Source organism: Mesoplodon bidens (genome assembly GCF_964165515.1).
Source record: "Mesoplodon bidens genome assembly, chromosome: 1".
Classification (NCBI taxonomy): Eukaryota; Metazoa; Chordata; class Mammalia; order Artiodactyla; family Ziphiidae; genus Mesoplodon; species Mesoplodon bidens.
In genome coordinates, this window is record NC_138176.1 from 137,006,016 (window position 1) to 137,019,467 (window position 13,452).

The window sequence follows — 13,452 nt, forward strand, 5'->3', positions numbered from 1 at the left end:
CATAACTTACCAGAATTTGGGATGTGTGGTAAGGCTACATCTGGTAGCCTAAGATTCTTCTAATCAACTTTCTTAGTCCTGTTATATTTTACATGTTCAAATTTGAAACTCACCTTTGCAGATAACTTATCAGACTTTCAGAGGTCATATTGATCATGAATCTGATGACACTAGTCTCAGAGGCAATGAGGTCACGTTAACCTCTTTCACCTTCTCAGTCTTGTTTTTTGAGTTGTGCTCTGTAACATGACATTTGTCAGTTTTTACAGATAATTAAACGTTAACCATATGCTCATCTGATGTTTTAAGAGTGATTATATACTTTTAAAATAAATGTCTCTTGAATCACTATAATTATTTAATTTTTAAAAATTTCTTTTTCAGTCAGATCTTGTGGATCAAAGTATATTTAATTTTATCCCAGAGGGGGAACATTCAGAAGTTTATAAAATACTCTCTACGCATCTGCTGGAAAGTGATTCATTAACCCCTGAATATTTAAAATGTAAGTAGTAGTTATTAAGCAAAAATTTAAACAGATTTGGTTGCGTTATCCTTTACTTTTGTAATTTTGTGACAAACCCAGGTATGTTTAACCAAATTAACATATAGCATCGTTCCAAATACCCTATTAGATCCTTTTAAAATACTAACATATGATGGAATTATGACCATATTAGAAGTCTGAACTCTTCCAGAATACATTGAAATCTCATCTTTTTGTTATAATATGCCATAAAACTGTATTTTACACAAAAATGGAACTTGCAGTATATTCTTTTTAATTTTTATATAAAATCTTACAGTGTTTAATGAGAGAAAATGAAACATTCTCATTTTCACCATCACTAACCAATTGAACACTGAAACTATGGGGCAAGACTTCTATATTTAAAAAAATTATTTAATAAAGGAAATTGTTTGCTTTATTAATTAAACAGAATTAAACAGTAATTTATTGGATATGTCTAGTGTGCCAGACATTTGTGTGCTATATCATAAAAGTGCCAAGAATAGGGAAAAATAGTCCCTGCCTTTAATAAGTGTAAAATACCATGGTGTAATCTGACTTTTCTCCTAGATTCACTGGACAAATTAATTTGACCAGAATACCTCATTTTCTTGCATAAATTATCCTGTGTAAAATCTGAAATCATTACAGCACTACATTTGGCCATTAGTGATTAGATGCCTTATTTAGCTACTTTTTCCATGATTCTTAAGTTTTGACTTTTCCGGTAATACTGACGTGAATCATTTTAAAGGTTCTTTATATTTTGAATCTTCAAATTCTATAGAACCCTAACCGTTCAAGAATTGAGATACACATACACACACACACACACGTGTAAGTATGTGTGAACATACATCTTTGATAAGATAGCCTGTCAGAAGGAGTTGAGAAGAAGAAAAACTGGAGACCAGGAGAATCCATTTGAAGCCTATTTATAATTGTTTAAAAATCAAGTTCCTATGACATTGACCAAGAGACTAGTCTTTCACCTAGGAGAAAGATTTGGGTTGGATATAATGATGTAGAGGCCAGTTATAGGCCTGTAAATGGTATTTGAAGTCACGGATTGAATGACGTTGCTTGAGGTAAATATATAGAGTAAGGAGAGAAAAATTAGAAAGATGGAACCCTGGGCCATGGCAAGAGGTGGACAATAGAGGAGTCTGCTTTAGAGACCTTCACAAGGGCAACATTGTCTGGAGAACTGAACGAAAGCCTTTGGCAGAAATACAGACCTTAATCTTAGGCTTCCGTTTCCAAGATCAGGCAAGAATACTTTATTTAAAAACTTAATTACTTAATTTATTTATTTATTTTTGGCTGCGTTGGGTCTTCGTTGCTGCTCACGGGCTTCCTCTAGTTGTGGTGAGTGGGGGGCTACCCTTCGTTGCAGTGTGCAGGCTTCTCATTGCGGTGGCTTCTCTTGTTGCAGAACACGGGCACTAGGCGCGCAGGCTCAGTAGTTGTGGCACGTGGGCTCAGTAGTTGTGGCTCACGGGCACTAGAGCAGAGGCTCAGTAGTTGTGGTGCATGGGCTTAGTTGCTCCGAGGCATGTGGGATCTTCCCGGACCAGGGTTCAAACCCATGTCCCCTGCATTGGCAGGCGGATTCTTAACCACTGTGCCACCAGGGAAGTCCCCAAGAATACTTTTTAATAGAGAAAAGCCTTAATTAAATGACTTGCAGACCTCCTGCTTAAAGAACTGATATACAAAAAGAGTTATTTCTTTTTTTGTATTTGAAAAGGATGTTTCATGTCAAAGGAGTAAACGAGATGTAAAACAGAGGGTAAATTGCTTGGAAAATTCAGGATTCTGTAAATATGCCATTTGGGCCATAATGAAGGTGAGGTAGTACAGGTGATGTGATTTGTGTCTAGAGAAGGAAATAGGGCCTAATGTTTCATGCTAAACAGTTTGGTTATTATTTTTTAACGTAGTGAGAAGCCAGTGCAAGGGGATTTGGGTGGTTTTGTGGTCTGAAAAGGAAATCTCTCAGGTGGAAAATTCTGAAAAATAACCAGAGTGGAGATTAAAAGGATAGCAGTAGAAGTAAGGATGGAGAGGAAAGCATGCATTCGATTGTTGAGTGGATAAACTCAGTAGGACTTGGTGTTAGGCACAGGTGTCCAAACAGCTAGGGATCATCAGTGGGGAAGGTTTTAGGAAGAGGGTAGTTAGAGTTTGAACCTGTTGAGTTTGATGATAAACCCATTCATGATAATAACAGAAGAGTATGTGTTTGATGCTGTGAGTGAAGAGAAGTGTTATTAGTCCTTGAGTGCTGAAATAATAATAATGAAAGTGATGTTAGTCTTAGAGTAATAGGCAAGGGTGAATCTGAGTGGGAAGAGTGTGGAGGCATGGAGAATCCATTTTTGCAGTTACCTAGGTACAGGGTAAATTACATCTGTACCAAGTTGGTGGTACTGGATGCTCATTTGGAAAAAATGACTCATGAGAGCTTCCTTGGTGAAATGAACAGCACATCCTATGACAGATTAGTTTGGGAACTTGTGATAGGACGAGAAGAGACCAAATTGATATGATTTCTAACTAAGGAGATAAGCATACATACATAGGACGAAGGGGAAGGACAGCTGGCTTAGGAAGAAAGGGGGATAAATTCACTTTCAAATATTTTGAGTTTCAGTTACTGATGGGACAATCAGGTAGAGATGTTCTGAAATCAAAGAGTGATATGAGACTTGGTCTTATATAAAATGTTATAGTTGGGGAGAGAGATTTAGGAGTAAATAAGTTTGTCAGTGCTGGTAAGTTTGTAAAGGATAATAGATTACAATCAAAAGAACTTTTGTGATGCCCATAGTTTGAAGACTGATTAGCAGAAGAGATAGAAATAGTCAGTAAGGTAGGAAGGTAAGTTTCATACTATGGGAATGAAAACGTGAATTTTAAGAAGAGGTAGAAACAGTGAGGAAAGACCATTGAGCTTAATACAGACGTGGGTGATTTTTAGAAGAGGAGTTTCTATAGAGGTGTGAGGGCAAAAGCCACAATGCATAAAGTTAAGGGAGGTAAACATACGGAAACTAGAGCACATAATGAAAAGGAAGGAGATCTGTGTTACTAAAAAGAGTAGCATGGAAAACTCTTTATATGTTTGAGCTGGAAAGACCTAAACAAATTTAAAAGTAGAAAGTAAGGAACCAAAGAAGAACATGTGTGGATGTTAAAGGAATGAATACCGTGGTGTGGCCCTGGTCCTAGAGAAGGAAGAGAGGAAAGACTGTTCAAGGTAGAGATAGAAGTATTAACTTTGGAATAGGAAGCAAAACCTTTCTTTGAAATTAGAGTGAAGAATGAGAAGGAAAGACAAATAAAAATGGAGAAACATGGAGTGGCTTGTATCAGAAAATCTGTTTTCGTTATTAAGGACAAGGTGAGATCATCTAAAACTCTGCTTTTTTTTTTTTTTTTTTTTTTTTTTTTTTTTGCTGTACGCAGGCCTCTCACTGTTGTGGCCTCTCCCGTTGCGGAGCACAGGCTCCGGGAGCACAGGCTCAGCGGCCATGGCTCACGGGCCCAGCCGCTCCACAGCATGTGGGATCTTCCCAGACCAGGGCACGAACCCGTGTCCCCTGCATCGGCAGGCGGACTCTCAACCACTGCGCCACCAGGGAAGCCCAGAAACTCTGCTTTTATGGACTAAACAAAATGTCATTGAGGACCTCTGTTGGAGGAAATAATGATGTAGACTTATACAACTGTTATAATCTTACTTTATGTGATATTCATTATGATAAATCACAAATATGTCATATTTTTTCTCTTATTTCAGCAAAAAATCAGTTAGAATTTTGTTGTCATATGCTTCGAGGAACAATAGACCCAAAGGAGCCATCTACTTATGAGTATGTGAAATTTATAGGAAATTTCAAATCTTTAAACAGTGGTAAGTTAAAATGCTTCTTTTGCAATGTAATTTCACTTGGTATTCTTTTAAGCTCTTAAGGACAGATGTTTGAATATCAGTAAAAACTAGATTTTACTGGAGTAACTGTTGATACTTATTTCCTTATTGTTTTAGTATCCACTTCAGCACACAATGGTTTTGAAGGAACAATACAACGCACACACAAGCCTTCTTATGAAGATAGAGTTTGTTTTGTAGCTACTGTCAGATTAGCTACACCTCAGTTCATCAAGGTATGTTTCTAATTTTACTTTGCAAAGGGGTTTCACTTTATATTATGAGAATTGTCTGTGTAATTTTTTTGTTGTTTCCAGATACTTCCTGTAAACATTGAAGTGGTAATGGACATGAGACATTAAATATACATGATCATGATATTTTTGAAGCAAATAATGAGTTATCAAGGCACTCATTAAATTATATAACTAATTATTAAATGTATACCCTTTGTAGTTAACCAGTGGTTATGTATCACCATTGTCCTGCTTTTGTGCAAAATTTTAAGATGCTTTTTTTGTATGGTTCACACTACATTAAAGAGGAAAAGCCAAAAATCTAGATAAATTTAAAAGATTGGTTTTGAAATTTTCTTTTGAAATGCACAAGTGGCTTTTTACTGCCTTTCATGTACCTCTTCAGTTTTGAAATTCAGTTAAATAATTTATTTTTATATCCTGGACCCAGGAAGCAGATGATTAGTAGGGAAGTGGGAAAATCAAAGACTTCAGTCACTGGAAAGTGGCTGGAAATAAGCTAGGCTAAGATTTTTAATTTAGGGAAACACCATATTATAGGACAAAGTACTGAATTAGCAGTTAGAGGATCTTGAACCAGTCTCACTCTGCTTGTTTTGATCTTACTAGCAGTGGCTAAAATGTTTATTGAGTGCTTACCACATGCTGTATACTTTACATGAGTTATCTCATTTAATTCTTAAAAATGCTGCTATGATCACCATTTTATATATAAGGAAACTGTGGCCTTAGGGAAGTTAAGTTACTTGCCCAAAGTCACAGCTATTAAGCAGTAGAACTGAGATTGATTCTAATTCTTTTTCTCTCAAAGCCCAAACTCTTAATCACTACACTGTGCTACAGAAGGTTATTCAAGGACACAGAGGCAGGTTGGAATACATTGTTGAGTATGACTAGAGTCTGTGGTTACTGTGTGTGGAGGAGTGGATAGGGATGGTGAGAGATGATGTTAGAAAAGTAAGCAGGTGCCGGCAATGAAATGTGCTTCTTTCTTTGTTGTTTGTTTCTCCTTGCTGAAGAGTGTAGATTTTATCCTGATGGAATGAGCAACCATTAAGGTTTTTAAGCAGGGAAGTTATACAATCATATTTGAGTATTTATAAGGTAATTGTGGCCAGAATAGAAGATGAGTTGAAGGACAGGGAGACTTTTTTGGGGAGACACTTTGGCAATAGTGTGAGCCAATGATGGCAAGGGTCTAGAGTCTAAACTAAGACCCTGAAGCTGGATGGGATCGAACAGATTTCTTAAAAACTTAGAAGGTGAAATTGAAAGGATTTAGTAGTGGCCATTTAGATGGTGAATGGTGAAAATGAGTGTATTGTGACTATCAGACTTCTAGACTTAATGGCATAACAACAGGTATGCCTCTGTTAATGAGATGGAACATTGTGTAACTGGGTATGAGGAGTAAAGCAGTTAGTTTATTTTAGGACACGTTGAGTTTGTGATGTGCAGGAACATCCAGACAGAAATAGAGAACTCTAATTCAAGAGAGAGATCTGAATTCAGAATTAGGGTTTATGGGCATGTGAGTGTATAGAGAAATGTGTCGAGTGAGAAGTACTCCCCCAGAAGCCTGCATCTATTTATTGCCATATTCCTTGGTACTAGAAAATAAAAATGTATTAAAAAAATGTTTAGGGAAAAGTTAGCTAAGAATGACTTTTACAGCTAACAATGTTTGGGACTGTGCTAAGGACACAGAAAAGTATTTCTAAATTTTAATTATTAATTTATTTGTAGGAAATGTGCACTGTTGAAGAACCTAATGAAGAGTTTACATCTAGACATAGTTTAGAATGGAAGTTTCTATTTCTAGATCACAGGTAACTCCCATTTTTCAATTCTATAAAAAGATAATAATCATATTATAATTCTTGAAATTAATGGATTTCAAGGTCAAACTTTTTCTCATCAGGACGCTCAAACTCATTATCCATTATTTAAAAAATAAAGATTCCTCCCAAAATTGATTTCTAGTTGAGTATTTTTTATTATGGAAAAATTCATAATATTGGTTGTTTTATATGTAATTTAGGGCACCACCCATAATAGGATATTTGCCATTTGAAGTTCTGGGAACATCAGGCTATGATTACTATCATGTGGATGACCTAGAAAATTTGGCAAAATGTCATGAGCACTGTAAGTAGATTTTAATATTTCTGGTGATAATAACTTTTTAATCTGTAAATAACTATCATATTAATAGAAGGTGGTGAAATACCAACTTAGAACCATTTTTGTGTTTTTGAAATATATTAGAAATTTTTTCTTTGTATATATAACTAATTCCAGTAGGAATCCTAGATCAAGTCTAAATTAAACTTCCCATTTTACATATTTCAGTCTATAGTAGTAAGTACAGTTTTATAATATGGCATCTAATAAACCTTGTTTTGAAGTATATAAGCTCTACATCTAGAGTAAGAGAAGTAGACTTGTTTGAAAATTGTAATAGTATGTCAAAATATTAGAACACTATTTCATAAATTTTGATATCCAGGCCCAGGAGGTAGGGACACATTTAAAGAATCTCTTTTAGAAAACTCATAGTGAGTGCTTCATTAATGTTACCTGCCGTTGTTATATTAGCAGAAGGAACATTATCATCGCATTTTTTGCCCTGTTCTAAACAATTTACGTACATTATTCTCTATTTTTCATCATCACAATTGTAGAAAGTAGGTACTACTATTATCTCCACAAGTAAACTGAGACGCAGAAAGGCTAACTAATTTACTTACAAGCCCGTAACTCATTGGTGGCAGAGACAGGATTAGAGTCTAGCCCTACCCCTTTACCACGTGCTATTCATTCCTTGTTTCAGAAGTTTTTTTTTTTTTTTTTTTGCGGTACGAGGGCCTCTCACTGTTGTGGCCTCTCCCGTTGCAGAGCACAGGCTCCAGACGCGCAGGCTCAGCGGCCATGGCTCACGGGCCCAGCCGCTCCGTGGCATGTGGGATCTTCCCGGACCGGGACACGAACCCATGTCCCCTGCATCAGCAGGCGCACTCTCAACCACTGCGCCACCAGGGAAGCCCCAGAAGTTTGTTTTTAATAGGTTTTATTTGCTTCTCTGATACTCCTCCCCAAATCCTTCCCTCTTGAGTGTCCTCTAAATTAGATATTTAAGATACTTTCATAATGTCTTAGGCTGGTCTCATAAACCTCTCTCTATGAAAATAAAGCATGTTATATAATATCATCAGCTATATGGAAGATTTTCAGAGTAAAGTCACTTCACAGAAGAAACATTCCTCACTTCAAATGATAACAGGCACTAAGCTCCATGATGTATTAAAAATATCTGACACCTCTACTAGCTAGCTGGGTAATTTTGGACAAGCAGTTTGAAGTATGTAGAACTTGGTTTCCTCATTAATAGAGAGAGCAAGCGATTCCTGTCCAGCATTTCCTAAGGTTTGTTGCATGAATGCCAGTCTGTTAAAAATGAATTTTAGGGCTTCCCTGGTGGCGCAGTGGTTGAGAGTCCGCCTGCTGATGCAGGGAACACGGGTTCGTGCCCTGGTCCGGGAAGATCCCACATGCCGCGGAGTGGCTGGACCCGTGAGCCATGGCCGCTGGGCCTGCGCGTCCGGAGCCTGTGCTCCGCAAGGGGAGAGGCCACAACAGTGAGAGGACTGCGTACCGCAAAAAACAAAAACAAAAACAAAATAACCCCCAAAAAACAAAAAAAAAAAGAATTTTATGGTCAAGGAAAACTAGGTAACAGCTTATAATCAATCCCCATCTCCCCCCCACCAGAATCTTGACATATATTAGCATACTCAAGGCTTTGAGAAGACCTGTTTAACAAATTTTCCCAAGTTAATTTAACCACAAAACCCATTTTTTGCTTAATATCATTAAAAGGCTTCCGAACTTACAATCTACAGAGAATGTTTTGGGAAATACTGTATTGTCAGTTACTTTAAATAATTAAGTTTTTCTGATTTTGGTTAGTTAAGGTTTAGAATTAAATGCCTCAAAGATGCTGTACTTGTGGGGGCCAGGAGGGTGGGTGGAGCTCAGGTGTGATTACTTATTGCTGTTGCCCTCAGTATGTCTTAGCAGGAGAAAGTCAGTATGTGAGTAATTTATTCTTGAGTATTTGGAAGTTTATTGTGTGTGAAAAGTGTCTAAGATCAGCAATAACTGGCTGTAAATTGGGCACTGTGGAAGATATGCTAATTGCTATCTCTACAGAATAGCATTTTCTTATAATTGATGTACTATATGTTATTGAAAAGCCAGAAGAAGAATTATATATATAGATATAAATGTGGGTGATACCTTTGGCTAGAAATCTAATAATATGAATCAAAACATATTTCTTTTCTTCTTAGTAATGCAATACGGGAAAGGCAAATCATGTTACTATAGGTTCCTGACCAAAGGACAACAGTGGATTTGGCTTCAAACTCATTATTATATCACTTATCATCAGTGGAATTCAAGACCAGAGTTCATTGTTTGTACTCACACCGTAGTAAGGTAATAATTCTTTTTACAGAATTTCTGAATATAGAAACATCCATAATGATTCTGGAATGTAATTTTATGTATAACTTATTAATGAAGTACAAAGTGATTTTTTCACCATTTTTGATATATATTTCAGTTTATTATTACATTTACTTATAGGCATTATATAGAAAGAAATACAGTACGGATATGTAGAAATATATAATTCTTGACATAAATTTTATGGTTTAGAGCAGATGTTGTAACTGTCTTTTATATACCACAGTCAGTCATGTAAAAGGAGAACTAGAGTAGATAAAGCATACTCTTCCTTTATTTAATTCCTCTTAATTTAAGTTCTGTGTGGTTATGGATCATTTACAGTAGCACATAAAACTTTTGAGATATGTAGAAAAATGGAATTTGAACTAAGATATACACTGTATGTATATGTTTTAGGTTTTTATGGTGCATAGAAAATAGTCTGGAATTTGTGATGAACAAGTAAGACACATAACAAACACTAAATGGTTTCACCTCTGCAGTATTTTAAATGAATGATCAAACACTGAAATTCTATTTTTTACCATTTGTAGTTATGCAGAAGTTAGGGCTGAAAGACGACGAGAACTTGGCATTGAAGAGTCTCTTCCGGAGACAGCTGCTGACAAAGTATGTTATCCTAAAGTTATTTTAAATTATTTTTATTTCTTCCCAGTGAAAGACAAGACTCAACAAATATTTCATTTCCTTACTTGTGACAGGGTTATAACTATGCTTTACTATTTATTTTTATATTAAATTTAATATCTTACAACCTTGTGTGCTTCTAAAAAAGATTTGAAGGGCTGCTATTTAGTGATAACTGTATGAGAGACATGTATGATCTCAGATTTAAACTAACATTTGTTACAGTGTGCTAGGCTCTGGCTAGGTTTTTATATAAATTACAAAATGTCATTTATTTCTCAGACATCCTTATCTGAGTAGGTGATAATCCCCACTTTGAAAATATTAAAACTGAGCTTAAAGACTCATGCCTGGCAAGTTACAGTCAGATTTTGAACTCTGGTTTCTCTTTTCATTGTATCAGGTAGGAGTGTAGTATATTAGCTACCTATTGCTGTGTAGCAGAACTTAATGATGTAAAATAACACACGTATATTATCTGATAGTTTCTGTGAGTCAAGAATCCAGACACAGTTTAGTTGGGCCCTCTGCTTCAGAATTGGTCATGAGGCACAACATTTCAGCCCAGGGTCTCTCACAAGTCTGTAATCAAGGCATCACTGGGGGCCACAGTCATCTCAAGGTTCAACCTAGGCAGAATCTGTTTCCAAGCTCACTTAGTGGTTGTTGGAAGGATTGGGTTCCTAATGGGCAGTTAGACTGAGGGCCTTGGTGTCTTGCTGGCTGATGGCCAGAGGCAATCCTCAGTTCCTTTCCAGGTGGCCCTTTCTATCAGAACAAGTATGCAAGAAGATCTAGGGAGAGAAAAATCCAGCAAGATTAAAGCCAGTCTTTTGTAACCTAATCACAGAAGTGATATCCCATCACTTTTGTCTGTTCTGTTCATTAGAAGTAAGTCACTAGATATAGCCTACAGTAAAGGGGAGGGATTATGCAAGGTTATGAATACCTGAAGGTAGGAATCATTATGAGCCATATCAGGAGTTGCCTACAACAAGTATTTTTGACCTGTAGAAAAATAAGTGGAATGAAAAGGTCAAGAATGTATATTAAAAAATGAGTTAAAATAGGCAGCATGCCAGGGGACAGAATGGGAGGATGTCATTCAGTCATTCAACAAACCTTATTAAGTACTTTCCATGCACAGTGAAGAAAACCATCAACAAAATGAAAAGGAAATCTACCGAATGGGAGAAGATATTTGCAGATGATATATCCAATAAGGGGTTAATATCCGAAATATATAGAGAACTCATAGGACTCAGTAACAAAAAAGAAGTCCGATTAAAAAATGGGCAGACAACCTGAATAGACATTTTCCCACCAGACACATGAAAAGATGCTCAACACCTTTCTAATCATCAGGGAAATGCAAATCAAAACCACAATAAGGTATCACCTCCTACCTGTCAAAATGGCTGTTATCAAAAAGACAACAAACAACAAGCGTTGGCGAGGATGTGAAGAAAAGAGAGCCCTCATGCGCTGTTGGTGGGATTGTAAGTTGGTGTAGCCACTGTGGAAAACATACGGAGGTGCCTCAAAAAATTAAAAATAGGATGACCTATCAGTTTCACTTCTGAGTATTTACTTGGAGAAAACAAAAACAGTTGAAAAGATTAATGCACCCATGTTCATGGCAGGATTATTTACAATAACCGAGATACAGAAGCAACCTAGGTAAAGATGTGGTACATATATACAGTGGAATACTTTGCAGCTGTAAAAAATGAAATCTTGCTATTTGCAGCAATATGGATGGATCTTGAGGGCATTATGCTAAGTGAAATAAGTCAGAGAAAGACAACTGATCTCACTTATACGTAGAATTTAAAAAACAAAACAAATGAACAAACAAAACAGACCCATAGATACAGAAAACAAACTGGCGGTTTCCAGAGTGGGGCGGCGGGGTGTGGGCTGGGGCAAAATAGGTGAATGGGATTAAGAGGTACAGACTTCAGTTGTAAAATAAGTAAGTCACGTAGGAATCTGATTAATAAAACTGTAATAGCTTTGTATGGGGACAGATGGGTACCAGACTTACCATGATATTCATATTTAAATGTTGAATCGCTATGTTGTACACCTGAAACTAACAATATTGTGCATCAACCATATTTCAGTTAAAAAAGAAGAGTGTCTTCCCTATGCCAGGAAGTACTGGACATCACCCTAGCTGCTGAGAATATGACTGCTGCTCTCATGGGTCCCACATGAAAGAATTTTTCCAAAGAGGTTCTGTCTGCTTAGGGGGGGGGAAGATCCAGCATGTTTTTAGTGAAAGAAATTTTCTGAGGAAAGTGCTTAAATCTAGGGTTCCTTGAAATAAGGACTATCATAGAAACCAAAGTAATTCATATAGAGATTGTTCTCTTTACTTCTTTTTTTCCCCTTGTGCCCATGTCCAATCCTAGGAAATTCAGCTAGCCCTACTTACAAAATACACTCCAACTATGTCTACTTTCTCCCCACATTAACGTTACCACCATGATCCTCCTGAGTTTAGGGAAGAGGTCCACTTGAGATATATTTTTCAGAAATGTCCATGTGTGGATGGTTTTAGTCAGGAATCTAAATGTGATCACCAAGGGAATGAGTGTAGAGAGAAGATGACCAGGCACTAAGCACTGGGGCACTCAACATTAAGACGTGAAGGGGTCAAGGAAGAACCAATCACAGGAGACCAAGGAGAAATATCCACTGAGGTAGGAATAAAACCAGGAAACTAAGTTGTCCTAAAAGCCAAGAAAAGAAAGCGAGCATGTCAGTGAGGAGTGAACAGTCAGCTTTGTCAGGTTCTGCTGAAATAAGTTAAATTAGATGAGTACTGAGAATTGAGCATTCAGTTCAATAACATGTATTCGTTGATGAGTAAGAACAGACCAGGTGGAATAGTAATATGAGGGAAAGCTTGATTAGAGTGGGTTTAGGAGAGAATTTTCTGAGACAAGGGGAATTAGAGATGGTGAGTAAGGAAGGGTTTTACTACAAAGAGGAGGAAGATCTGGCAATAATAGGAAGCACTGGGCTAAGAAGAAGCTTTTGCTTTTTAAGGTGGGAGAAATAATAGCATGTTTGTATACGGATGAGAATGGTCTGAAGGAGAGAGAAAAATTGGTGATAGGAGAGCGAGTGGTAGAAATGCTAGAGAAGTCTTCTTGAGTAGGTGAAAGAAGATGGGATCTAGTGGACAAGTGAATGGATTAGGCTTAGCTAGACAGAGGAGCAGATTATTTCAGCTACAGAAGGGGTTGGGAAACTATGGCTGTTCGGCTTGATCTGGCCCTCTGCCTTGGTTTGTAACACCCACAAGCTACAAATATGTTTTTTACATGTTTTTAAGTGATTGAAAAAAAAAAGAATGTTTTGTGACACACAAAGATTATATCATCAGATTTCACAGCCACCCTTAATTGTATATTGCATATGGCTGCTTTTGTACTACAACAGTTGAATTGTTGTGACAGAGACTATGTGGCCCACAAAGCCTAAAATATTGACTCTCTGACCCTTACAGAAAAGTGTGCTGGTCCCTGAATTACAGTAACATGAAGAAGGGTAGAATACGTGAGTATGTATGCTGG

The 13,452-nt window shown here is 36.9% G+C and overlaps 1 protein-coding gene across 12 annotated transcripts in view; it reads left to right on the plus strand.

The window, feature by feature from the left end:
• CLOCK (clock circadian regulator) overlaps positions 1 to 13,452 on the plus strand; it is a 133,574-nt gene that overhangs the window by 94,082 nt on the left and 26,040 nt on the right. For all 12 annotated transcript variants that reach the window (XM_081227145.1, XM_081227146.1, XM_081227141.1 and 9 more), the window contains 7 exons: positions 385 to 505; positions 4,317 to 4,430; positions 4,566 to 4,684; positions 6,452 to 6,534; positions 6,747 to 6,853; positions 9,058 to 9,205; positions 9,772 to 9,847. In XM_081227145.1, the coding sequence (XP_081083271.1) occupies positions 385 to 505; positions 4,317 to 4,430; positions 4,566 to 4,684; positions 6,452 to 6,534; positions 6,747 to 6,853; positions 9,058 to 9,205; positions 9,772 to 9,847 (768 nt within the window). The remainder of the gene's footprint in view (positions 1 to 384; positions 506 to 4,316; positions 4,431 to 4,565; positions 4,685 to 6,451; positions 6,535 to 6,746; positions 6,854 to 9,057; positions 9,206 to 9,771; positions 9,848 to 13,452) is intronic.